The following is a 25,183-nucleotide window of genomic DNA, read 5'->3' as shown; positions in this document are numbered from 1 at the left end:
ACTCAAAAATTTCCACTGATTATCTAAAGCAATTTTGCTTAGCAAAATTGGACTGGACACGTTGCCAGGATAAGCATTTCTAAGAGACTTCCAGCACTTCTGCTTCATATCCTAGCTGGAATTAGGAAGAGATGCAAGGGAATGGAAACAAAGCAGTGAGCATTTAAAAATGAGCTTGAGTCATAAGAAGCCTACAAGTACTTCATATAGAGATTATTGTCGAGTGCTGTATACTTAGAGACAAAGAGAAGTATTTTTAGAATTGTTGAATGTATCTTATTTAGCCCAGAAGACAATATTGAAGGTGGGGCCTGGAGTAAATGCAGAGAGGCAAAGAGATGTCATAGTAAAAGCCTACCTTGACATGAGAAAAACACAGCAGGTGGACGCGCTTTATTTCCTTGAAGGGTTATGAGAAGTTAGTGCTTCTGCTGCAGAGCTCCCCGGGCTGACCTGCCTCTTCTAGCTTTCAACTGCAAGTAGCACACAATTTTAAATATAAATGGTCATTTTAGCCTGGCAAAATCAAGTTTGTTGTTGTATGCTAAAGGTATTGTTTCAGTGTAGTTCAGTAGGAATGAGTAGCTAACCAGGGGTTCCCTGAGTGCTGCCTTCCATGCTGGAAACAGGCCTTGTGTGCTGAACTGGGATGCTGAGAGGGGACAGGTTTACATCACTGATCTTTAAGATTCAGATGTTGAATTTGGATAAATCCCTACATTTTCGAATCCTAATCGGAGTCACATCTATACCTGATGGGGAGCAGAATAGCTTTTCTATTGAGACTGTCAGTTACAAGTACTGGACTTAAAGTACTTGGAGCTTTAAGTACTACAGGGGCAATATTTTTCTAGTATTTCAGCATTTTCTCTGTTGCTTTTGGCAATAGCTGAAGTATGGAGAGGCACAAATAAACTGAAAGTATGAAAAAAGTGTTTATGCTTTTTTAGTCCTTCATATACATAATCTCCTTATACAGAACATAAAAACTGAGGTTTAGCACATTAGTTGGGTTTATTTAAGTTTTTGCCTTGGCCAGCGTTTTGATTGTCCAAAGCCTGTTTTGAACCTTTTTGACCTTAGTGCCTGCTCTCGTAGACACATTGCTTAGGTCTGTATGAGGGGGAGCACAGCTCCCATCCAAGTCATTGGACCTGACACGTGTGAGGTCCTGGCCAGTGCTTGCGAGTCTCCTGCTGCCTGATGGTCCTCATCCTCCTCTGTCCCCAGGACATTGGTGTCTGGGCTGCACTCCAGTATGATGTCCTCACCCCCATCCAGATTGCTTTTGAAAAGCTCTGGTTGCAAAACTGTCCTGCGTTCAGTCACTGGTAGTGCAGTCTGCTGTCCCACTGAGATCTCATTTACACCCTTTCCAGGCCTGAGCCAAAGCCCTTTGGGAAGAAGGCAGAAAGGCTTCACTCGCCTTCTGTGGGCTTTGGTCAAGCCTTTGTGTTGGCCTCGAAGGCTGGTCAGTTGGTCCTTTGGATGTAGGAGTCAGTTTGAATAACATTCGCTCTATATTGTACCACATCATCTTTCAGAAGTTGCTTAAAAAAAGATTTCTTGCCCAGGAGGTTTGAGTTGTTTGTCCTGGAAATCCTGTAGTTAATAAAAATAAAAGAAATGAGTTCACAAATGAGGTTTCATAGAATGAGTGCAAAGGAAGCCCCCACGACAGTGACCTTGCTGGCTTGAAGGACTACATTTCAGCCAATTTTAAAAAAACACTGTCAAAATTACTCCTACCTTAAATAGATCCAATGACTTCTTTATTTTGATTGGACATGTGCTCCTTTCTCCACCACTGGTATTATTTTTTTAAATTCAATTATGGATCCAGTGTGTAATTTTAAAAATGGTGCAAGTTCCAAGGGTAAACCAAACTGTGCCTGCGCAGAGTCCTTGTCTCGGGATAAGCGCACACCTTGTTTGCGAGCACGGCCTCTGTGAACGTTAAACTTTTCATCAGTTGCCTCTTCAGCAACTCGTTTAAAAATTATGCACAGGAGCAGAAAAGCAAAGATATTATCAAGCTACATGTCCTAAAATGTATCCTGAGAGCTGTGTTCGGTATAGAAGATCTGTTTGGCTATTTAAAATCAGTTTGAGACTTTCTAGTCCCTGAAGATCTTCTTTTAGGTTTGCAGAGTTGGTTACTCTGCAAACTGCCAATTTTTAATTTTTTTTTTTTTTTAATACGTGAGATGTAAGTCAGTCAAAATGAGCTAATTTAGCCAATGGAATTTTATAACAAATGTACAAATGCTGTGGGTTTCCCTCCCTCACCCCCTCCAGCAGAAACATAATTTGCAGAAATGAAAACAGTCCCTGGCTGGCTTTAGGGTTTTCTCAAAAATAGAAACCGTAGGGTTTGTCTGGCTGGGCCAGTTTCCTCACCACACACCTGGTGTATATCACTTTAAAAAATACATTATGCCTCATTAAATTACAATTAAATGAAATCATGATCATTTGTTTTTCTGGAAGGAAGATGTTTTGCATATTGAAAGCCTAATTTGTTGCAGGTGACAAAAAGGCTGAGCAGATTATTTAATATCACTTCATTTTTTCTAATGTTGCTCACTGGTTAGTTTGCGTATACTTCAGTAGCTCAGAATTATATTATTGTAAACGTTATTGCTCTCAAGATACTTTATTGTCCTACCCTATCACTCAGCTATCTAGCCACTGTTGTTTACCAGCGTTGTTTATCTTCAGTTGGAGGCGGACATGAGATTTTTCCCTCTGAGTCAGTTTTCTTATTATCTGTCCTGCTGTTTACATGGTTCCTAAGCTGCCAAAGCACTTGGAGGAGCTGCAGAAAAACCCTCTTTGCAACCAGGTTTTCTACCTGTGGGCCTGGAGCAGAGCATGGGGGAGCAGAGCTCGGCCCCTGCAAGGGGCTGCCTCTGTCGTGGCGCTGGGGGATGAGCTAGTCCCTCTCCCCGGAGTAGGTGCCTGCATTAGGAGGTGAGGCTCCCGGCAGCTGTACAGCCTGGTGATTAAGCAGTGACGCAAAATACTGCTACGTCCCTGTAGCAGGGATGAGACCCTTGTAGAAGCAAGAGGTGCAGGCTAGGGTTCAAAACCACTGAATCTACCCCATGATAAGTTGTTTCTGGTGATGAATCAGAGCCTCTAAGCACAAGAGTTGGTATCTCAGGCAGTGAGATACCTCTTAGTGCCATGACCAAGCCACTTGTACCTGTGAGCCTCTGATTTACACAGGGAGTCAATGACCGCACTGAAAAGTAATTGCTGGCATGCTTTCACATATGTTTCTGCTCTCCATTTTTGAAATTGGACCATAAATTTAGCCAGGCTAAGATGGGAGGGAGAAAAAGCTGTCTTAGAGTCAGCTACAGTAGCTCTCAGGTACCTTTCTTTCAACCTAAACTCATTAATTTTTGAAGTTGCTATTTTCTTTAAAAAAAAAAAGTTATGTATCCTTTAAGAGACCCAGGAAATTAAGAATTTAGAGAATCTGTGGAACTGATATTTCATTTATTTACTGCATTTGGAGAATTTTCCACTGACTTCAAGGGAAAATTATAATAGGGACTTGCTGTATTGATCTTGGAATCGTTCAAGTCATGGCTTCAAGTTTCTGTAATGTCCTTTTTTGGTTAATCTCCCTCAGCTTGTGAGCCTGGCAAACTTTGGAAAGCTTTTCAAAACATCCCTAGCTTCTCTGAGGGGTGGTAAACCCTGAGGAAGAAGCCAAGTATGAGCATGCAGTTGTGTTGAGGTCGCAGAGAATACCAGAGGCGAGCCCAGGGCCAGCCCAGCACTGCACCTTCTTCAAACTTTTTCCCAGCGTAGACCTTTTTCACCAGCCGGCTTCTCTCTCTGATCCCATTTCTGACTGGAGGGTCCCGCCATGGCTCCATTCCCAGCTCCAGTCCTTCTGGTAACTACTCTGATAATTGCGGGAAAATGTAATTGGGAATCTCTTAGCTTGATTGTGTAGATGAGGAGCTGAAAAGATGGAGCTGTGTGCAGCCTACCTTCAGGTTGTGTGTGGAGCTTGTTTTGGTGACACTTCTGGTGTCAACACTGCTGAAGTAGAGCTTTCATGTATATGTTTTAATGCAGGTGTTTAATAGCAGATAGCAGATAAATGCAGATACAGATATGTAGTTTGGAGGTCTGTTAGTTTTGTCAGGAAGTCTGGTAAATAAGATCAATATATACGAAAAATGTTGGCATTTGGTTAATTGGCCAACTGTAGTGGCAGTGTTTTAGCAAGGCTTTTTGGAGGAGACTCTCTGATACGGAAGAAGATAAACTAAGACTAAATATGACAGCGTTTTGACTACGTGGTTGTTTTCCAGTAACATTTTTCTTACAAGAAAGGAGCAAGCGTTGACTATACTCGTGAGGCAGCTTGCCTCAGTTGTGGCTGTAAAGTAACTGCAAAATGCTCATGTCAACAGCAACAGCTAAATCGTGTCGGGGGCACTGCGGTGTCCCTTTGCACGCGGTTGCTGAACATTGCTTCTCTCACAGCAGCAGGTCGAGGTGAGCCCTCCGAGATCCGACTGGGATTTCACACGGCTTCTGTGGCTGGTGTTCCTGGGAACAGCAGTGCAGAGAGCCTCTGGGTCACGGGAAGTGGGAAGGGTATCGGTCTGCTCAGGGAAACATACTGGCAGAATAGCCTTTTAAAATAATGAGCGTCCGACCGCCATTTCTTATGATATAAGTAGCCTTGATGGGCAGAAATGATCCCTCTCTGCTTCTTTGCACCCCGGTACATTTAAACATCTGTAGTTCAGGAAACTGCTGTTACTGCCTTTTGGAGTGAAATACCCATTTGTGAAGTGTCGGATGCGAGGGGGTGCCTGAGGGAAGCTGCTGGCACATGCTGTGTTCTGGTAGTTTCTGTAGGCCCTGATCCAGGCTTGTGTGTTGTGCCTTTAACTTCCAGATAATCTGTGGAACTGTTGAGTGCACACAGTTATGCATAAATTTAATCCCATCATTAGATTTAAGCCTCTTTTAATGACATTTTCATCTCTCCAGCTCTTCCCCCCCCCCGCCTTGTTTTTGGAAGTGCTGTGCTGGTTACCTCCTGGAATAATGGCTTGTGTAAAAAATAGATGAATATGATGTTCATTCATGGTTGCAATGTCAAGCCTGTGGTATTTTGAAATGAGGCATGAAAGAATGGGTTAAATCCCTAAAGCTAGATTCTAAGGCTTTATTATTGCTCCATTTTTCTCCTCTCAGAAATGTCCAAACCAAAATGAACGGACTGTAACATTAAAAACCAGCCAAACGTTTTTCTTTATAAACCTCCTGCACTGTTTAAATGTCAAAACTAAATTTACCAACCTTGGCAGATTTGTCAAAGATGAGCAGGATTGCCAAGTGTTCCTAGCTTCAAGTAAAAAGAGAGAGAGAGAGAGATCTAACAGCTCCTAAAATATTTGCAGCAAGCACCTGGTGGTAACTGCAGTTTCTTCTACCCAATGCACCTACCTTCCTATCCAGCATCTCCATACTCAGAAGCTTATTACAGTGCCAGAACAGGACAGTCCCAAAATAAACCCCAGCCCCCAGAAGACAAACACTTTCCTACAAAATATCCCCTCTGGGAGAGCCCATGAGATTCTGATGTAGGTTCTCAGTATTGCAACCCAGCTGGTTACACTAAACAAATTAAAAAAAAAAAAAAAAAAAACCCACACATGACTGGGCGCCTTTTTTTTTTTTTTTTTTTTTTTTTTTTTTTTTTAATTTTTTGAACCAGGGCTTGTTGTCAGAGATCCTGCGTAAAGAAGAAGACCCTAGGACAGCTTCCCAGTCCCTCCTCGTAAACTTAAGGGCAATGCAGAATTTCCTCAACTTGCCTGACTCGGAGCGGGATCGTATCTATCAGGACGAGAGAGAGAGAAGTATGAACCCCAACGTGAGCATGGTGTCTTCAGCTGCCAGCAGCCCAAGCTCCTCCAGAACCCCCCAGGTAAGATGCGATCCCTCATTACCTGTTTGTTGTATGGATTAGTCCAGGGCAGGAATTCCTCTCCGCCCTTCCCCTGTCTGTTGCTCACTTCGCCCAGATGAGTTGTTGAAATCCTTTTGTAAGGTTTTGGATGGGCAATTAAGAGACATTTAGTGGCTTTCAGCAAGATATTGTGATGATGATTCTAGCTTTAATCAATGCCATAAAAGCAAAAAAGTATGTAAGGTTAGTGCCTGAAAGAGTGCGTGTGGGCATTACATACAGGCTGATGATATATGTCCACTAAATGGCTATTATAGAATATATTATAGAAAGACAGTGCACATAACTTTTTATCTGTGTCCACTACCTTCTGCAGAACACAGAGGAAATTTCTGGACTTGTGGAGAGGTTCATATATTTTGCAATAAAAAGGGTATAATGAACAGAGGTCAACAGTGAATTAGATAGACATTGCTAGAAATCAGTGCGCTCCGTATTCTGCATAGGAAATCACAGTCCTCGAGTTAGAGGTTTACACAAGTAATTATTTGAAGTACAGAAAGTAAAGATGGCAGGGTGCTGGGAAGGAAGATGATGCTTTACAGCTCCAAACCAGCTGTCATCTCATTGACTTAACTGCACGTGTTTATTAACGTGCTGTTGCCGCCCACTTCCCTGGTAGGTTGTTCCTTTGCGCTAAGAAAGAGCATCCACATACTACACCGTAATAGTCATCCCCCCTTTTATCAGACTGCTTGCAGTCCCAGACGTATACTCTGTGCATTTGCTTGCACAGAGGTGATGATTAACTCCTGTCATGACATTTGCCTAACTTGAGTTTGAAATTTCTAACTGTGCAGACATGACAGGTCAGTTCTAGCACTTCTCTTGATCTTTAGTAAATGGGCCCATATAACCCTTCTGCTTTGGTGCTTTCACAGTCATGTAGTCTGCAAAGTCTCGGGCTGTGTTAGCCTAGCTTATAATAGTATTGCTGAGCACTTCTCATATTGAATTCTGTAGCCACAGCTGCTAAAAATAAGTAAGCATTGGGGGGGGGGGGGGCGGGGGGAGCGGGGCATAGTTCTACATGCAAACTGATCATCCTTAAGGAAGATGTGTTGATTTTGTAGAAACTGTTGAGCTTGTTCAGTTTAACCCGGGCATTTGGGTGCACTTCACCACAATACATGATGTAAAGAACTGTTTTCACTGAAAGCAAGCATATCCTGCCAACCCAAATTTGATGCTGAATTTTTATTACATGGGAAACTCATTGTATACCTCTTATCTTTTTTAATTACCTTTTAGTGAAAATAAAATTATGAAGGGAACTATTTTAATGTTTAGTAGTGTATCCACTTTCTGCGTTTGTATTTATTCATGAAAGAATTAGCTTATTGCTACTTATATTTATTGCAATAGACTTTGCAACTAGAATCAAATAACAGAAGGAAATGGCGAGTTTAAATGCACTCCAGTGAGAATAAACATTGCATCTGTTGCCCCATCTCATTCCTCTGTTGAAATATGACATTTTCCCATGTTCTAGCCACAGCCATTATTTTAATAATGCTATTATTAAGTTAGCTTAATAATAATTTTGCCTGCCTTTTTAAGAGCTAAGTGTTGCTAGAAAACCATACTCTAGAAGTATAAAGCAGCCCATCCTTGCCTTATTTCAGCTCGAAGAATCCAGTAGAATATTGTGAGGTTTTTAATCAGCAAAAGCAACACACAAAGGTTTTTGTACCCAGTGCTCGCCTTGTGCCCGCTGGATAACATTTCCCCAGCCCTCAGAGGGCCAGCACCAGTCAGCACAGGTGCTGTTTTGACAACTTGGACACCTCTGCAAATGAGGCTGCTTCCCAGCTCCCAGGCAGGCAGCACGACTACTGCGCTTCCCCATATGCCCGGTATTAGTTCTGACGAGACAAATGCCATCCTCGCGTGCAGCACAGCGATTCCGGGCAGCGTCGCCCCCCCAGGCAGGTATGTTACCGACCCCGGAGCGGGGTGCTTTGGGGCAGCAGTGGTAGGAGCTGTACTGTCCTTTCAGGAATTGTGTTTGGGTGCCGGGGAAGTTGATGGAATGGCATTTGGAAACGTGGTTTCCATAGATACCGATCTCCTGCCGCAATACTTCCGGGAATGATGCTTGAGTGCGCTGGGTAGGAGGAGAGCACTGGCAGATACCTGTGGAAGTGCTGGTGCTGAGGCAGTTGTGCAGGCAGGTGTAAGGGCACGCAGAGTAACCCGGCTCGGCTCTCCCTAACTCTGAGCCAGCCCCAAGCCCCCGTCGTGGGGTGTCCCCTGCTCAGGACCTGCCCCAAGCTGAGAACGGCAGATTGATCCGGCAAATGGGTGCAAGTGCTGTGGGGAAGAGGCTCTGAGCTGTTAGGGGTTATTGCGTGCATGTGGAAGACCAGCAGTAACGGCTGGGTTTCAGCGCTCTGGCACTGTGGTTGCAAACACTTACTTTTCTTTTTTCCCCACTGTTTGCAACGAGACATTTCAATAATGGCAAACTCCTCCTTAATATCAAGACCAGTTTTGAATCTAGGCCTCTAACATAAAATACTTTGTTTTAGTGACTGTGATATTTTGGTTTGGTACTTGCCCTACCTATTTCGGTGATTAAATAAAAAATGGCGCAGCTTTTAGGGTGTGTAGGGCAGGCTTTTTTCTCACGTGTGGCTGTGGACCTAGCAGTGTAGGAGACCCATGCAGGATGGACCTATATTTTAAATCTTTCTTTTACATGCTAATTTTGTTCTTCTCAGGATTTCAGGCCTCTATAATGGCCTTTGAGGCCATGGTGACCTCGGCTGCTGCACTAGCCAAAGGCTCCAGCGACTGGGAAGGCTTTTTTTATACCCGTCAAAGCACTGCAGGGCCTTTGGTAAAATTAAGCTCCATTAAATGAGTCCTGACAGACTTGGACAGTCCTCTTCCTTCCCATGATCTCTTTGTTGTTTTCTTATGTTTCCCACAATTGCCCTAACTCTCATCTGTCTGTGAACATTGACTTTCAGAGCGTGGTGTCCCTGTCGGTCTGTCTGCTGGGCTGTACCCCGCCTGTGTCAGGGGTGGTACCCCCATGATACCCCCATGCCTGTGGATGGCAGTGGGTTTAGCACTGGCCTCCCGGGGCACGGGTGGCTGCGGTCTGCCTCAGCTGTTGTCCAGCTGCTCCCGCCTGAACGCGGGGGGCTAGCCCAGCAGGAGCAGGAAAATCTTAGGCCTTTTCTACGTGGGTCCTGCCTACGACAGGCAGGGAACAAGCCCAGAGGAGTGCCTGCTGAGCTCGGGGGGTAGGAAAGGGAGAAGATACAGGTTGGTTAAAGCTTTATCTGGAAGCGGTAGGAAGAGTGATTAGTCTAGATTGTTGTCTTGATTGGATTTTGGCTCCGTTATTAATGTGGCCTTTGGTACAAAAAAGACATTACGGAGAAGAAGATTTGGAGGACAGCAAAACAGAAGGAGAAGTTCAGAAGGTTTGGTTTTGCCTAGTTAACCTTCCCATTAACAAATAGGCATTTGGGCATGTCTGCCTAGTTAAAAATTAGCATTAGATGTACTCTAGCAGGCTTCAACTCTGGCACAAAAACAGGAGCCAGCTGAAAAGGTTTATAATTGGGCCAAATATCTGAATGTCACCAGGGTTATGGGAGGTTTAGATCTATCAGGAAGTGTGAGCTTTGCCACCTAGGTTGTTTTGTTTCCTAAGACCTGTACATCTCAAGAGAACACAGAGATTTTACATCAGTAACCTACATATTTCCCTTAAAAGGTGTAAGGGGTACAGCGATCAGCCCTGGTATCTCTCCTCTTTGAGCTCAGGAAGGCAAATGAGATCTGTCTCTCCAAGGGGCTGCTGGTGCTGCGAGCGCTCAGCGAGCATCACACCGCCCTTGCTCCCTTGTCTGCCAGTGTGTTCTGGGCACCGCCACGGCCAAGGGGCTTTAAAATAAAAGTCTTGTAGCAGCCTGCTGAACTGTATTGGTAGAAGCCTTGTAGGGGTAGTCCAGCCCAGGGAAAGTACTGGCAGTGTCCGTTATTGTCCTTCATTTGTCACAGAAGCTGATGGGAAATCATTCAATTAAAAGGAGTGCAGCGGAATACACAAAATCTCAATATGAGTTTAGGAGAATGAGGGCAGCACATCAAAGGCATGCCAAAGCCCAGCTTTATGAAATGATTTTTTTTTTTTTCATTTCCACTGATTTCCTAGGTGAAATTAGGTGACTGACTGGCTAGCATAATGATGATAAGGCTGGGAAACCATACATACTCAAATGACATACGTATAGTTTTAATAAAGGATGAGGGAGACTTGAGGGAGTGCATTAAATTGAGTAATAATTTATTATTTAGAGACCTCTACCCATTTACTCATTTTTTCTGGGAGAATTGGCTCTTCCTCCAAGGTGTAGGCCACTTTTAGAGAGGGGGGAGAGGGTAGAGGCTGCTGCCTCTGCCGCAGTAGCTAGCTGGCAAAGCCAACTTCAGCGACTGCCTGCAGCCCAGTGCCCTGGCTACCTATCCTGTTGTTGAGCTGCTCAATAAACATGCTGGGAGAGGGAGAGGGGGAGAGTTGACAGGGCCTTGCATGTCCTATAGGAATGCACTGCAATTATTTCCAATCACAATTAACCTGATTAGAATAATGGACAGGAAGTGTCCCTCTGTAGCTAATGCAGTTTGGCATCAGCTGACTGAAATCCTTTGATAATTTCTGCACAGATGGCTGGGCTGAAAGCAGCACTTTTTTAATTATTATTTTCATGGTCTCTTGGTAGGCCAAAACCTCGACACCAACAACAGACCTCCCCATTAAGGCGGACGGCGCCAACGTCAACATCACAGCTGCCATTTATGACGAGATCCAACAGGAGATGAAAAGGGCCAAGGTATCTCAAGCTCTGTTTGCCAAAGTGGCTGCCAATAAAAGTCAGGTGAGTGGTAGAGGGGATTTTGTTATTGTGGGGCTTTTGGGGGTTTTGTTTTTAAAGCAAACTCTGGGGTTGGAACTAGACCCATCTCCTCCTCCCACCAATAAAAATACATCTGTTCCTACAATAATAATAATAATAATCTTCATCTCTGGGGAACCTGTCGTGTTTTTGGCTTTTGCCTGCTTAAGTGGTTTCCTTTTCCCTTTTAAAATAGGCTGAGGAAAAGATCAGCTCACTGCCAAGCTTTTTCTCCCCTTTTGTACAAACATGCATGTCTTTTCCCACTTGTGGTATATAACTTACACCTCTGATAGTGGGACAAGGACCTTTCAAAATGATGGTATCCTTCTCATTTGGCAGGTAAAGAAATTGTTTTCTTAAGTGATTAACTGAGGGAAGGCAATGGGAAACCACGTCTTAGGCAGGTGTTTCCTTTTTTTTGCATGTTGTATGTGCTGCATACGGCATTGCCATGTGAATAATTCACATCAGATCCAATCGTTTTTACAAAAAGGCATGAGAGGGCACTGCAGTGAGTTCTGGATTAATTTCCACCTTGGGTGTAAAAAATACATGCGGGCAAACCTAGGTTGGGGTGAAATTCTTGAAGAGAATCCATTAATTTAAAAATTTCATCCAACTCTTTAAAAAAATATAATGCACTAGAAGGGATTTTATGGAAAGGAGGACAGACAGAATTTTTTGTAGGAAGGGCAGCAAGTCGATTAGAGGCCGTTGGAAGGAATTGTTTACTCAGTGAAAAGGGCTGCTTCTGATACTGGATGAAATTACTCAGTTGTGCTAGGAGAGGGCATCAATATGCACACAAAAATGCACAAATGTGTCTGTGACAATGAGAGAGTGGGATAGAAGTATCTAGATGCATGCACTCTGCAAAATACATACTTTCTTTTCCTCTGTGCAGGGAAACAACATTGTAGTCATTAAAGTAGATGTAAAATAAGAGGCTGAAAGGCGTATAAACAAAGCATCAAAGGCTATGAAAGCACATGGGAGAGCCTTGTCCTTGTTACAGGTATTTGTGCCCTGACACATGGAGGTCTGATTCATTTTTCCCTCCTCATTTCATCATTAATTTTCTTTGCCTTTTGCTTTCTCTTGTCAGGGTACAGGGGTTACAGTCCGCAACCCCTCTACCCTCCAACAAAATCCCAGGCACAGTATGAAATACATAAAAGGAAAATACCATGGAACCCTCTTAAACTGTTAAATGCATAAAAATCTCATGTACCACATGGCAAAATATAATGAGAACTGGAGCTGTTAAACGAATAAAGCTGTTAAAAGCATAATGCCACTTGGCACAACTACTGTGCATTTAACGGTTTTCCACTGTGTAATAAATGACATATGTGGTAAACGTGCAGTAAATATAAAAACTGCACAATTGATTTTGCAAACGTGCCCCTTATTCTTTACTCCATGCAGATATCAAAGTTCCACCCAGAATCCGGACTGGACAGCTTTTAATAAGGAGCGTTTAACACAGACTGAATGCCAGCCTTTCTGAGGTTTGGCTTAAAATTGCCTGCAAGCTTCCTGTCATTATACCCAGAGGCTTCTTGAAATAGAGAGGGACCGAACCACCCAACAATAATTTGGGTGGCTCACCAGCTTCAGTCTGTGCCAGCTTGAGTGCGCTTCTCTGGCAGCATTGCACACCAGCACCAAAACAAAAATAAGCTCTGTAGTCTTTCACGTGGAAAAAGAACAGGGCAGATTTTGAAAGCCAGATGCAAAAGGTTAAGAACAGGATCCACAAATGTTATTGTTTAAAGCAAAGTTACTGCACATAAAGGTTTTGTTTCTTCAGCAGCAGCGAATAAAGAAGTGTTTCTGAGGCTGATGTTTCTTTTGTTTCACAGCCCTGCCAAAGCAATACTGGCTCCCTGGGATGACCCAGCATTCGCCATGCTGAGATGTCATAGCGCTCTGCTGGAGCATGAAAGTGGTTTATGGGGGCACTGGAAGGCAGGGACAGAGAAGCCGTAGCCAAGAACCATAGCAGTATGGGGCCTCCCCCTGCCCCGAAGCCCACCTGCATGCCTGCTCCCCGGCCTGGCTTGGTGTGCCTGTGATGTCCCACCGCTGGCTGGGGTGCCCTGTGGCCAGGAGGAGTGCCAAAAGCAAGAACATAGCTGCTTGTGTAGGGGAGGGCCACTGGCATGATGGGATGGTCAGCATGTCACCTTAGGTGTAGCTTGTCTAAAAACTAGCAGTGGGGCTTTCCCAGTGCTTTGTGCAGGCCAGTTGTGCCAGTCGTGGGCATTTCTGGTGAAGACGCTGCTGATTTCAGCAGCTGAGTTACATGGTGGGAAGTGCTCATTGAAAACTGCCCATGTTTGCAGAAGAGAGAATTTGAAAGAGGGGAAAAAAGAGCTAGTCTGAGGGTTTGCTTGGACTCTCCGCCAAGGTTCGTTCACTTGCTGTTCTCCACAGGCCTGGCTTGCGTTGCGTTGGCTTCCTCTATTATTCCCTCACCCCAGACTACTGAGAGGCTTCCAGTTTGCTAACAAGGCATGTGTTATGTTGGGCGCTGCTATTCTGTCAACAGCAATCCACGGTGCTGTGAGATCTTCACAGTTTTAGCAGCCAGTGAATCTCCGACAGGGCTGTTTTGACATTTTATACACAGGGCTGTATGTCATGTACCCGAGAGAGCATCCAGAGCCAATGGAGGCCTCATTTCGTCTTCTGTCTTCGTACAGGAAGAGTGGTACCCACTGAGAGCAGTTATTGCAAGTGGCATCATCTACTGGTGGAGTTAATTGACCTCTAATTTAACAAGTAGCCATCTTTATCCTTAAATCATGGCAGAGTCTCAGTTCGGCAACTAAAGGGAAGGGCAGCTGCTAGAAACAAAGGTTACAAATCACAGAGCTCACAAGTCAACATAAATGCAAGGAACAGGGCCTCACGGAGGTACCAAGGTAGTATGGTGAGACTTCTTTAAGGGAATCCACCTTCATAAAGATCTCAAGCCATTCATTTTAGACATTGGCTTATTCATTGCTTATTTACCTTAACGTGCATTTTATTCCTTGCGACTTATATCTAGATATTTTTAGTCTTGTTTGTGAAGTGCTGTGCATCCCTTTGTGTTTTTGAAGGCAGCAGGAGCTGAGGGGCTCAGTGCCCTCCAAACACAGCCTCCAAAACTGTCATCCTGTTTTAGTTGCCAGCTGTTAGTGATGTACCCACTGGACAGCTTGCTTCTCTGGGGATGCCGTCTGCTGGTGCCCTTTGTCCTTTAAATGGCTAAACCTGGGACCTGTATTATCACATTGGGAGTGTTTCTGAGTGTGGCCGGAACACTAGGATTTGGTTTCCAATCTGCACTTTGGGCTCCCCTGGTTATATTTCATTCACAAGGAGATGGATTTCCAGTGTGCCATTTCAGAGAGGTTTGGGTGGCCTGTATGTCTCCAGAGCTGGGCAGCGGGACAGGCAGAGACTTTGACCTTGGGTTGCTTCAGGTTTGGACTGTCGGTCTTGAAAACTGGCTTCTACATCCAGTTCTGCAACTGCTCTAGAGTACGACTTCAGTGCCTCTATGCAAACGCATGTAGCATGGGGAATAAACAAGAGGAGTTAGAGGCGTGTGCATGCTTGCAGGGCTATCATCTTATTGGCATCACGGAGACATGGTGGGATGGCTCCTATGACTGGAGCGTTGGAATGGAAGGATACAGGCTTTTTAGGAAGGACAGGCAGGGGAGACGAGGAGGAGGTGTTGCCCTCTATGTCAATGACCAGCTGGAGTGCATGGAGCTCCGCCTGGGGATGGATGAGGAGCCGACTGAGAGCCTATGGGTCAGGATTAAAGGGAGGGCAGGGACAGGTGACATTATAGTGGGGGTCTGCTACAGGCCACCCAACCAGGAAGACCGAGTGGATGAGGCTCTCTATAGACAGATAGGAGCAGCTTCACGTTCACAAGCCCTGGTCCTCATAGGGGACTTCAGCCACCCCAATATCTGTTGGAGGGACAACACAACAGGGCATAAGCAATCCAGGAGGTTCCTGGAATGCGTTGATGACAACTTCTTTCTCCAAGTGATAGAGGAGCCAACATGGAGAGGTGCTATGCTGGACCTTGTTCTCAGCAACAAGGAGGGGCTGGTGGCAAATGTGAAGCTCACAGGCAGCCTTGGCTGCAGTGACCATGAAATGGTGGAGCTCAAGATCCTTAGGGCAGCAAGGAGGGTGCACAGCAAGCTCGCTACCCTGGACTTCAGGAGAGCAGACTTTGGCCTCTTCAGGGATCTGCTTGGTAGAGTACCGTGGGATACAGCTCTGGAAGGAAGAGGGGCCCAAGAAAGCTGGTTAATATTCAAAGATCACCTCCAAGCTCAGGAGCGATGCATCCCAACAAAGAGGAAGTCAGGCAAAAATGCCAAGAGGCCTGCATGGATGAACAAGGAGCTCCTGGACAAACTCAAACACAAAAAGGAAGCCTACAGAGGGTGGAAGCAAGGACAGGTAGCCTGGAAGGAATACAGAGAAATTGTCCAAGCAGCCAGGGATCAGGTTAGGAAAGCCAAAGCCCTGATAGAATTAAATGGGGCCAGGGACATCAAGGGCAACAAGAAAAGCTTGTATAGGTACGTCAGTGTTAAAAGGAAGACTAGGGAAAATGTAGGCCCTCTCCAGAAGGAAACGGGAGACCTGGTTACCTGGGATATAGAGAAGGCTGAGGTACTCAATGACTTTTTTGCCTTAGTCTTCACCGGCAAGTGCTCCAGCCATACTGCCCAAGTCGCAGAAGACAAAGGCAGGGACTGGGAGAATGAAGAACTGCCCACCATAGGAGAAGATCAGGTTCAAGACCATCTAAGGAACCTGAAGGTGCACAAGTCGACGGGACTTGATGAGATGCATCCACGGGTCCTGAGGGAACTGGCAGATGAAGTGGCTAAGCCACTATCCATCATATTTGAGAAGTCATGGCAGTCCAGGGAAGTTCCCACTGACTGGAAAAGGGGAAACATAACCCCCATTTTTAAAAAGGGAAAAAAGGAAGACCCGGGGAACTACAGGCCAGTCAGTCTCACCTCTGTGCCCGGCAAGATCATGGAGCGGATCCTCCTGGAAACTATGCTAAGGCATATGGAAAATAAGGAGGTGATTGGTGACAGCTAACATGGCTTCACTAAGGGCAAATCGTGCCTGACAAATTTGGTGGCCTTCTACGACAGGGTTACAGCATTGGTGGATAAGGGAAGAGCAACGGACATCATCTGCCTCGACTTGTGCAAAGCATTTGACACTGTCCCGCATGACATCCTTGTCTCTAAATTGGAGAGACATGGGTTTGATGGATGGACCGCTCAGTGGATAAGGAACTGGCTGGATGGTCGCACTCAAAGAGTTGCGGTCGACGGCTGGATGTCCAAGTGGAGAGCAGTGATGAGTGGCGTTCCTCAGGGGTCGGTATTGGGACCGGCGCTGTTTAACATCTTTGTTGGCAACATGGACAGTGGGATTGAGTGCACCCTCAGCAAGTTTGCCAACGTCACCAAGCTGTGTGGTGCGGTCGACATGCTGGAGGGAAGGGATGCCATCCAAAGGGACCTTGACAGGCTTGAGAGGTGGGCCCATGCAAACCTCATGAAGTTCAATAAGGCCAAGTGCAAGGTCCTGCACATGAGTTGGGGCAATCCCAAGCACAAATACAGGCTGAGTGATGAGTGGATTGAGAGCAGCCCTGAGGAGAAGGACTTGGTGGTGAGAAGCTCAACATGACCCGGCAATGTGTGCTCGCAGCCCAGAAAGCCAACCATATCCTGGGCTGCATCAAAAGAAGAGTGACCGGCAGGTTGAGGGAGGTGATTCTCCCCCTCCACTCTGCTCTCGTGAGACCCCACCTGGAGTACTGCATTCAGCTCTGGGGCCCCAACATAAGAAGGACATGGACCTGTTGGAGTGAGTCCAGAGGAGGGCGACGAAGATGATCAGAGGGCTGGAGCACCTCTCCTATGAAGACAGACTGAGAGAGTTGGGGTTGTTCAGCCTGGAGAAGAGAAGGCTCTGGGGAGACCTTATAGCAGCCTTCCAGTACCTAAAGGGGGCCTACAAGAAAGCCGGAGAGGGACTTTTTACAAGGGCATGTAGTGATAGGACAAGGGGTAACGGCTTTAAACTGGAAGAGGGTAGAGTTAGATGAGATGTAAGGAAGAAGTTCTTCACTGTGAGGGTGGTGAAACACTGGAACAGGTTGCCCAGAGAGGCTGTGGATGCCCCTCCCTGGAAGCGTTCAAGGCCAGGTTGGATGGGGCTTTGAGCAACCTGGTCTAGTGGAATGTGTCCCTGCCCATGGCAGGGGGGTTGGAACTAGATGATCTTTAAGGTCCCTTCCAACCCAAACCATTCTAGGATTCAGGAAAACCATTTCCCCCGTGACCATGTGCCAGCGCTTCTGTAATACTATGCAGCAGCATCACCCCTCTGACCTCTGCTAGTGAGAGTCCTAGCAGAGGCTGTGCTGTGCTCAGCAGATGTTTTTTTCTTAGTCTGTCCAAAATGAGTTTAAGAATATAGTTCTGTTTATAATAAACAGTCACTATCAAAATAAATAGTGTACATAGCTGGCTGCAGCCCTTGTTGACAGTCTAAGGGAGGGCAAAGTTTGTATGAACATGGAGACTGAACTTCCCACAGTTCTCCCAGGGCAAAAGACTCTCCTTAATCACGCTGGGGCAGCATGGGGAAGTGGGGCACGTGCTGCTGGGGATCTGCCCCGGGCAGGGCAAATGGAAAGGTTTGACCTTCACCAGTCCAGTGAAAACAAAAAGTAAACCCTTGAAACTGAAATTCTTCCTCAAGGGACTGGAATTTGTTCCAGTTGCACCACAGTAAAGCAAGACAGACCCCATAGAGCAACATTTGAAAAAACGTTAAGCTGGCAAAGCTCAGTCTCTCGTTCATATCTTTGCCCTGTTTAAAAATGAACAAACAAAAAATAAACTGGACTGGGGGATGGAAGCTGGGAGCAGAAAAGCCCTTCAGTTGAGGCCCTTCAGGTTAAGAGAAACCCATGGCTATGGATGGAAATCACTATGACAGTTCCTTGCCTTTCCTCTGACTTTTCCTTTTCATGTTGAGATCCCTGCCTCATTGTCAGGATTGTCTGGGAGCCTGTTCTCTGGCCAAGGGGGGTGTTAGCCCCACAGTAGGAGCCCATGCTAGATGGGTCTCAGCAGCATGGCCACCTGCCCATGCCCTCACCTCCTGCCCATGCTCCAAGAAGAAAATAGAGGTACTGCGAGAGGGATGAGCAGCATCACTCTGAGGCAGTGTTAACTCTAGAAACCCCTTACTTTGTCCTGCCCTCTCTTTCCTTCCCAACTTATATTCCCTTGTATCGATTTGATATGATGGGATGCCTTCTCTCCCCCTTTTAGCTTATAATAGGTATTTTCTGTGCCCTTAAACTAATTAGCTTCCAGTGATGATGAACAACAGCTAGAAAAAACAGCTGGTGGTGAAGATGCGTAGCGTATATAGTCTATGCATATAAGGCACTTCTTACTGCTGTAGCATTTCAGTGCCTTTATGATGATGTGAATCTCTACAGCTGGGGCATATCTGTTGTGCTGATATTTTGATGTTCTTGTTACATATGGAGGAAATACAGAAAGACCTCTCCTTGACTGAACTTAAAATTTCTTTGAAGGACCTTTCGACATTAGCTTCTTTTTTAGAGACTTATATATGCAGTCACAGTGTGACCCCCATCCAGGACAGCATCTGCAGCAGTGCGTTAGCGTCTCAGCAGCTGAGTGAAGCAGGGACAGTTGTGGAGCTGGGGCTTTGCTCAGGAAGTCCTTGGCAGACCTGGGAGCTGATGGTGGGCTGCTTGCCCTAACCACAAGCCCACACTTCCTCTCCAGCGTGGGGAGAAGCTAGTTTGAACTTGGCACGCTGGAAATATCCTCCATGCACAGCATCCTTCCCTCTGAGGCCAAGAGCTGTAAGCAGACTTGGTGTTCCCATGAATCTAAGATACGTCAGGGCTCATGTACCTCATTCATTTTTATGTATTTTTTCGTGTTTTATAAGGCTAGTGAGAAACTGGCCCTCATGAAACTGGCCTCCTTCTCTGGGGGAGGAAAAGTACCAAGCGTTTCAGAAAATCCAGGCTATTGAGTGATTAACCTTGAACTGTATCAAAATGCTCCAAGTAAAGCTTCTCAGGTTCAGTCCCCCTCCCCCGGCCCTCATCAAGAATTCATTGAAGCCATGACAGAACTCTCCATTACAGTTAGTCTTTTATCCATTTCAGCTTTCTTGATTAGGTTATCTTGAATCATTAGGGGGTTTATTTATTTTAATAGACACTTATTGGATTCATGGAAAGAGAGTTTGGCGACTAAGGAACAAGAGCTGAATATTATCTGGCTCATTTCACACTGCAGAGGTCCCAAACTGAGCAGAGGGAAATGAGGCTGCAGAAGTTTGTCCAGAGGACTCCTGTGATCCCGGGTAGAAAGGGAGCTTTCTCTGGGGAACGCAGCATTTCTTTCCTCATCTTTCAAGACTTGCGTCAATCATTGCTGCTTTTTTTTCCTTTTGTCACATATGTTGACATTTTCTGCACTGATGATGTGGGTGAGGAAATGGCCTTTTACATTTATTTTTGAGATTTATTCCTGAATCACTCTTACTAAAAACTCTTCATTTGCCTACTCATGCTTTCACTGGAGACCCTAGAAAATGTCAGCACAGAAAACTAACTATTATTATTATTAATTTTAGTGTAAGTGCAGGGAAGCACAAGGTCAGTTTAGTTGCAGTTTTATCCAGGCTTGAAGTGCCTCATGGTCCAGCCCAAGCAGAAAGGCTGCCTGTGACTAAGTCACCGTGGACACCCAGCTGCTGCCTCCTGCGGTGGCTTTCAGTAGAGATGCTGCTCGAAGTGTAAGCACTGGCCTGTAGCCCCAGCATAACTGAGGATGAACTCTTCCCACATGCCTTCTTGTCCTTGATCAGAAATTTGGTCCTTGGCTGACTGCAAGTCAGCAGATCTGGAGGAAGCAGTTTTGGGTGTCAGGATATTTGTGCATACCTTCATTGACCGCTGGAAAACCTGACCTTATTGTAGTCTGGTACCTCTGGCTGCCGGAGCAGCCTCCCCTGCTCCAGGGTAAGTCTAGCAAAAGTGAAAGGGTCAAGCTGCTAAAAAGGGCTCAGGGGTAAGTGACAGAGAATATGGCTCATGATTGCTGCACCAGCTAACTGTCCCTCAAGGGGGTTTGAGTGTGCCAAGGCTAATGCTTTGGTGTAGTAAGCACACTGTTTCTTTAACAGCATAAAAACACAATGGGAATGGCTGGCTTCCTGCAGATTTTTGTTGTTGTTTGCTTAGCTATGTGGAAATGTATTTGATTAGGAGACAGAGAGAGAGGTTAAAAATAGGACATTAATATGATATTATTTGTTTTATCAAATAAAATGCTTAGAAAATGTTTATCTTGTCTCATGAGAACAACAGAAATAGAGGCCAGCACTTCTATGCAGCTCTCTTTAATAAGCTAAATTGGGCTGCATTCTCGATGCCTCTAGAAGTTTTGGGGTGAAATGAAGGAAGCTCTGAGCAGAATTCCTTGTAACCACAAGCACTGGGTGTGCCTGACTGCAGAGCCAAAAGCATCCTTTAATTGTGCTGGTTTTCCTCCTCTTATTTTTAATGGAAGACATTCCCATTTGAGAACCTTAGAAGCTGACATTAAGGGCTGGATTCTGCCACCCATATTGACACTGGCGCATATCAAACTCTCCTGGTAACTCTGTGGCAGTCAAGGGGGCTGTTTGTGCAGTGGAGCGAGACTTGTGATGTGCAGGGGAGGCAGGATCAGAAACACAGCGTATCATGGATCTGGGGAAGGATGTGTTATTTGTTAGTTTTTCAGAATACATTCACAGAAGTTGGATTTACTTGTAATGCAGTGAGCTCAGACGTTGTGGATGAGTTGGGGAAAAGGTGGTGAGATAGTGTCTCCTTCTTCACTTTTCCTTCTTCATGCCAATAAATGTATCTATAGATGAAAATTCACTGTGAATGGCTGTAGCTCCAAGAATTTCTGTATGTTAGCACTTCTTAAATGAAATAATTCTCCTGGAAAGCTCTGTGTAACATACACAGACCCAAAGAAATAAATAAAAGAAAATTTAAAAAATTGCAACCAAAAAACCCCAAGTTGAGATTTTTAACAGAAAAAGGAGATTTGCATATTAATAATTCATGAGTTCTCATTGAACATGCACGAAGAAACGGTGCTATTCAATAGAGAATACTGTCATCTGTCACTGTTTTATTTGACATTTACACTTTTTTTTTTTTTTTTTTGCCTGGTACTGCAAAACTTTCTTGGATGGCGTGCTAAGATTATTTAAATAAATAATTTAAAAAATCCGATGCAGACTTTTCATCTGTGCATGGGGAAGGCGATTACTTGCAATCATAAAGAATGTGTGAGTAAGCTGCAGCACTGTGTTTTCTCACGTATTAGCCAACGCTATTGCCTAATAAGCAGCCCCATAGATGGGTAGATAGGGTCTTGAATGGATAGGCGAGAGAATGAATGCTTGAATAAATAAAGGGAAGGATAGGAAAAGAGCAATGAAAGGACAGATTTGATGCAGATAATTGTACACATGCACACAGTGGGTATGCGTGTGTATGTGTGTGGGTGAACGAATAATGGCTGTTGTGAAGAAAGCTGCCACAAATACATTGCTGTTGCTGATGCAAAAATAAATATTTATAAATGGCATTGGGGAAGATCCAGTCCTGCACAACATGAGAGAAGACAGGGCATTTAGCACAATGACAATTCAGAGTTAGGCGCACCTTGCAATTTCTTGCTGATATTAGGCTCATGAAAATCTTTCTGCTCTGTAGGTTAGTTATTATTTATAAAAATCACAGAACCAGCTGATACATTCATAAGCTAATTATTGTAGCAGCTGGGTACACATGGTGCAATATGTCTGAGGCTGTGAAGTATCACAGATTTCTTGGGGCCTGCTGTGGTGGGGGTGTGCTGTTGAAGGCTAGATCCCTTAATCTGATCAGCGAAGCAAATACTTTGTGGGGAAACTGGATTAATATCTCTCTAAATACCACGGATGTGCTTCACCTTCAGAACCAGGCTCCTTTAAACGTGCCATTAGCTTATCTCCTTTGGGGAATGGAGAAGTTCTCAGGTGTCCTCAGGATGGCGGGGTCTTTGCCTGGTGCCTCCCTTTGCCAGAAATTAATTTCGTTTGCTCATGTCTGCACACATGGTCACACTGCAGTCTAATCTTTTCCCTAATAGCTCCAAGGTCAGGACCTCGCATGTTGCCAGGCAAATTGAGCGCTATCCTTCTTAAAGACTAATGGCAGCGAGTGCCTAGTCCATAATGAGGCCTGTAGTGTTGCTCTAAGTGATTGTAATGAGTGCTGATTATAAAAGGACAGATAAATCAAAATGCAGCAGTCACCATCGGGCTAGCTGGTCCAGCTCTGGGAAGGGGAGGTGGCCCTGCTGAGCCATCCCTAGGCTCCACGGGAGCCGGGCACTGCGCAGTGCCCTGCAGCTCTCGGGAGAGCCCCAGGAGCCATCTTCCCCCAGGCCTGCCCTGTGCGGGGCTCCGGCTCCACCAGGTGCAGGGTTTTGTGTGTATTTTCTGTTAAACGATTGGTCTTCATGCTGCAACATCCCTTGGGAGATGTTAAACATACCTGCTTGAAACATTTGAAAGAGTTCAGTTGGAGACTTATTCAGATCACTGAAAACAGGGAGGAATGGGAGCTTATTTTTTCCACAGATGGTTTATTTTCCATTTCAAAAATTATTTCCTTTGTATGGAGGAACCCCTGAGAAAACACTGTGGAGCTGGGAGATTTTCTTCCTCTTTTCTCTAAAAGAAAGTAAGTTTTGGGGGATTTCTGAGTGGAGAAAAGGGGAAGAGGAGAATTGAGGGCAAGGGATGTGGCCAAACCACATTAAAATGCAGACATCACCTGGCTGAGAGATTACCCAAATACCAGTCAAAACACTTTGAGAATATAATACAGATTTTTTTTTTTCCCCCTAAGTAAATGATTAGATATCTTGTTTTCATTCTTGCCCCCCCACCCCCCAACTCTCCTAGTTTATTGCAAGAAAAGATCAGGTCTGCACAAATGTGGCCTCTCACTTGTAAAAACAAGGCAGTGTTGTGTTACAGATTAGTTTATAAATCCCTGGTGGCTTCACAGTTCAGTGCCTACAGCTGCTGCAGATGGGCCTGGGTTTTTGTCTCTTCACTGTGCTGCAGCCGGCAGTTGAAGGAGAAAATGGAATGATCAGGTTATTAACATGTAGGCCGTGAGGAAGAGGCTGCACAATGAGAACAGCTGGTGTTGCTGTCTTGGCTGATGCAGCGGAGATAATCAAATCTTGCCTTTTTTGGGGGGGTGAAGACAGAAGACACAGTGGAGAGTAAGACAAACAACGGCTTATGATATTATATACGGGGTTTAGAGCGCACGGTAGAAGTTGTCAATGGCTTACAAGTTGTTACAGAAAAAAGCAATACCAAAAAACCCCCACGTGGGCCGGTAATGAACCTGGCTGTTCAGCTTGCTCTAGTCACTGTTCGGAAAAATACAGTTTTGGCTACTTCTTGTACCGAACATTTTTAACATTGATCAAGCTATCTTTTAGGTATTGTAAGGTGCCTGTCAAAATGGTGTCAAAATGCTGAGTTGTAGCTCAAAAATGATGGGTTATAAAGCTACTAGGTAAAATATTTTGACAGGAGTCAGTAAGGCGCGTTGACAGCATCCTCAGCATTATCTTCTCGTATTCTGTCATTTGCATTGCGTCTCCTGTGCGCAGGCACAGGAGGGGAGTCGCTGTCCCCAGCCCCAAGCAGGGCTGGCTGCTGGCTGGCTGTGTCCCCCCCACCCCGGGCAGGCGCAGCAACAGCCACTGTCCCTGGGTAACCTGCTGGGGACGCCGGGTCACCGCCACACACGCTCAACACGCACGGGGCTGTCCTCACCTTAACAGCTACTGCCATTGTGCTCTCTGGCTGGCTTTGTGTTTTAGAGTGGTTTCCTCTTCCTGAAGTTGCTGGCGTTTCCTCCCCCAGGGGCCTGAGCTCTCAGCCCCTGTGGAGAGGTCCTACAGGATTTCATACAGTGGTAACTTTTTGAAGGCATTTCAAACTAACCTTAAAACAATATAGCAGGAATAAAATCTATTATTATTATGATCTATAGTTGGGTTTAGAATTACCTCCACCTAGTATCTTGATCTCTCTAGTAACTTCTGCAGGACCCTGTTTGCTGCTTTTGTGCTAAATACTAGAGGATTCTCTTTCTGTGAGGTTGCGTCTTCTAAGTGACCATTTGATTATTTAAAGCTGTCAAATTTTAGTGGGGTTCAGAGCTGGGGGAGTCAATGCAACATAGTGACAGCAGATCAGAGGTCTTTACTTGGTAGTATCTTCTTCTAAACGTTTTCAGTAGTGGTTGAATTTCTGGTGCTGCAGCTGCAACCCTTAGCATGAGGGTTGTTAGCAAGTCTCAGGGGTTATGTCTCCTTTTCTCTTGCTTGGATGAAGAAATAAAGGGGCTCTGAAATGTAAGTGGAGATACACCTTTATTTCAACTCTCATTTGCTATAGGAAAAATATTTATATCTGAGCATTTTAAACATGGTAGGATTATGACAGGAGGCAAGATGCTGTGCTTTCTGGTTCCTGTTAAGCTCTGCTGGTTGTGCCTGTTTCTCCAACTTGCAGGAAATATATCAAGGATTTGTTGAGACCAAAGGGCAGCTGAGGGTAGGGGGTGTTCTGTGTGAGATAAGACCAGTGAAACTTGCAGCACAGAGCTTTAAGTCTAGCTGACCTTCCACTCACATCTGGTTCCTCGGTGCTCAGTGAATTAACTGTGCTGACCCTACCGTTGCAGGGCTGGCTGTGTGAGCTGCTTCGCTGGAAAGAAAACCCGAGTCCAGAAAACCGCACCCTTTGGGAGAACCTCTGCACTATTCGCCGCTTCCTGAACCTTCCCCAGCATGAAAGGGATGTGATCTACGAGGAAGAGTCCAGACATCACCACAGTGAGCGTATGCAGCATGTTGTCCAGCTCACTCCTGAGCCCGTGCAGGTCAGAGCACTAACTTCCTTCTCAGGGTGTCTGGGGAGGGAACAGCTGTCAGAGGTAGAGAGAAGCAACCGGTTCCAGCTTCCTTCTGCTTTGCAGGTTGAG

The 25,183-nt window shown here is 45.3% G+C and overlaps 1 protein-coding gene across 1 annotated transcript in view; it reads left to right on the top strand.

Moving 5' to 3' along the window:
* Nucleotides 1-25,183, top strand: part of SATB2 (SATB homeobox 2) — a 133,686-nt gene that overhangs the window by 84,932 nt on the left and 23,571 nt on the right. The window contains exons 8-10 of the mRNA XM_050899841.1: nt 5,759-5,971; nt 10,756-10,911; nt 24,884-25,081. Coding sequence (XP_050755798.1) covers nt 5,759-5,971; nt 10,756-10,911; nt 24,884-25,081 — 567 coding nt within the window. The remainder of the gene's footprint in view (nt 1-5,758; nt 5,972-10,755; nt 10,912-24,883; nt 25,082-25,183) is intronic.

This window comes from Gymnogyps californianus, chromosome 7 (assembly GCF_018139145.2).
Source record: "Gymnogyps californianus isolate 813 chromosome 7, ASM1813914v2, whole genome shotgun sequence".
Taxonomy (NCBI): Eukaryota; Metazoa; Chordata; class Aves; order Accipitriformes; family Cathartidae; genus Gymnogyps; species Gymnogyps californianus.
This window is presented reverse-complemented; position numbering and strand designations above follow the sequence as displayed.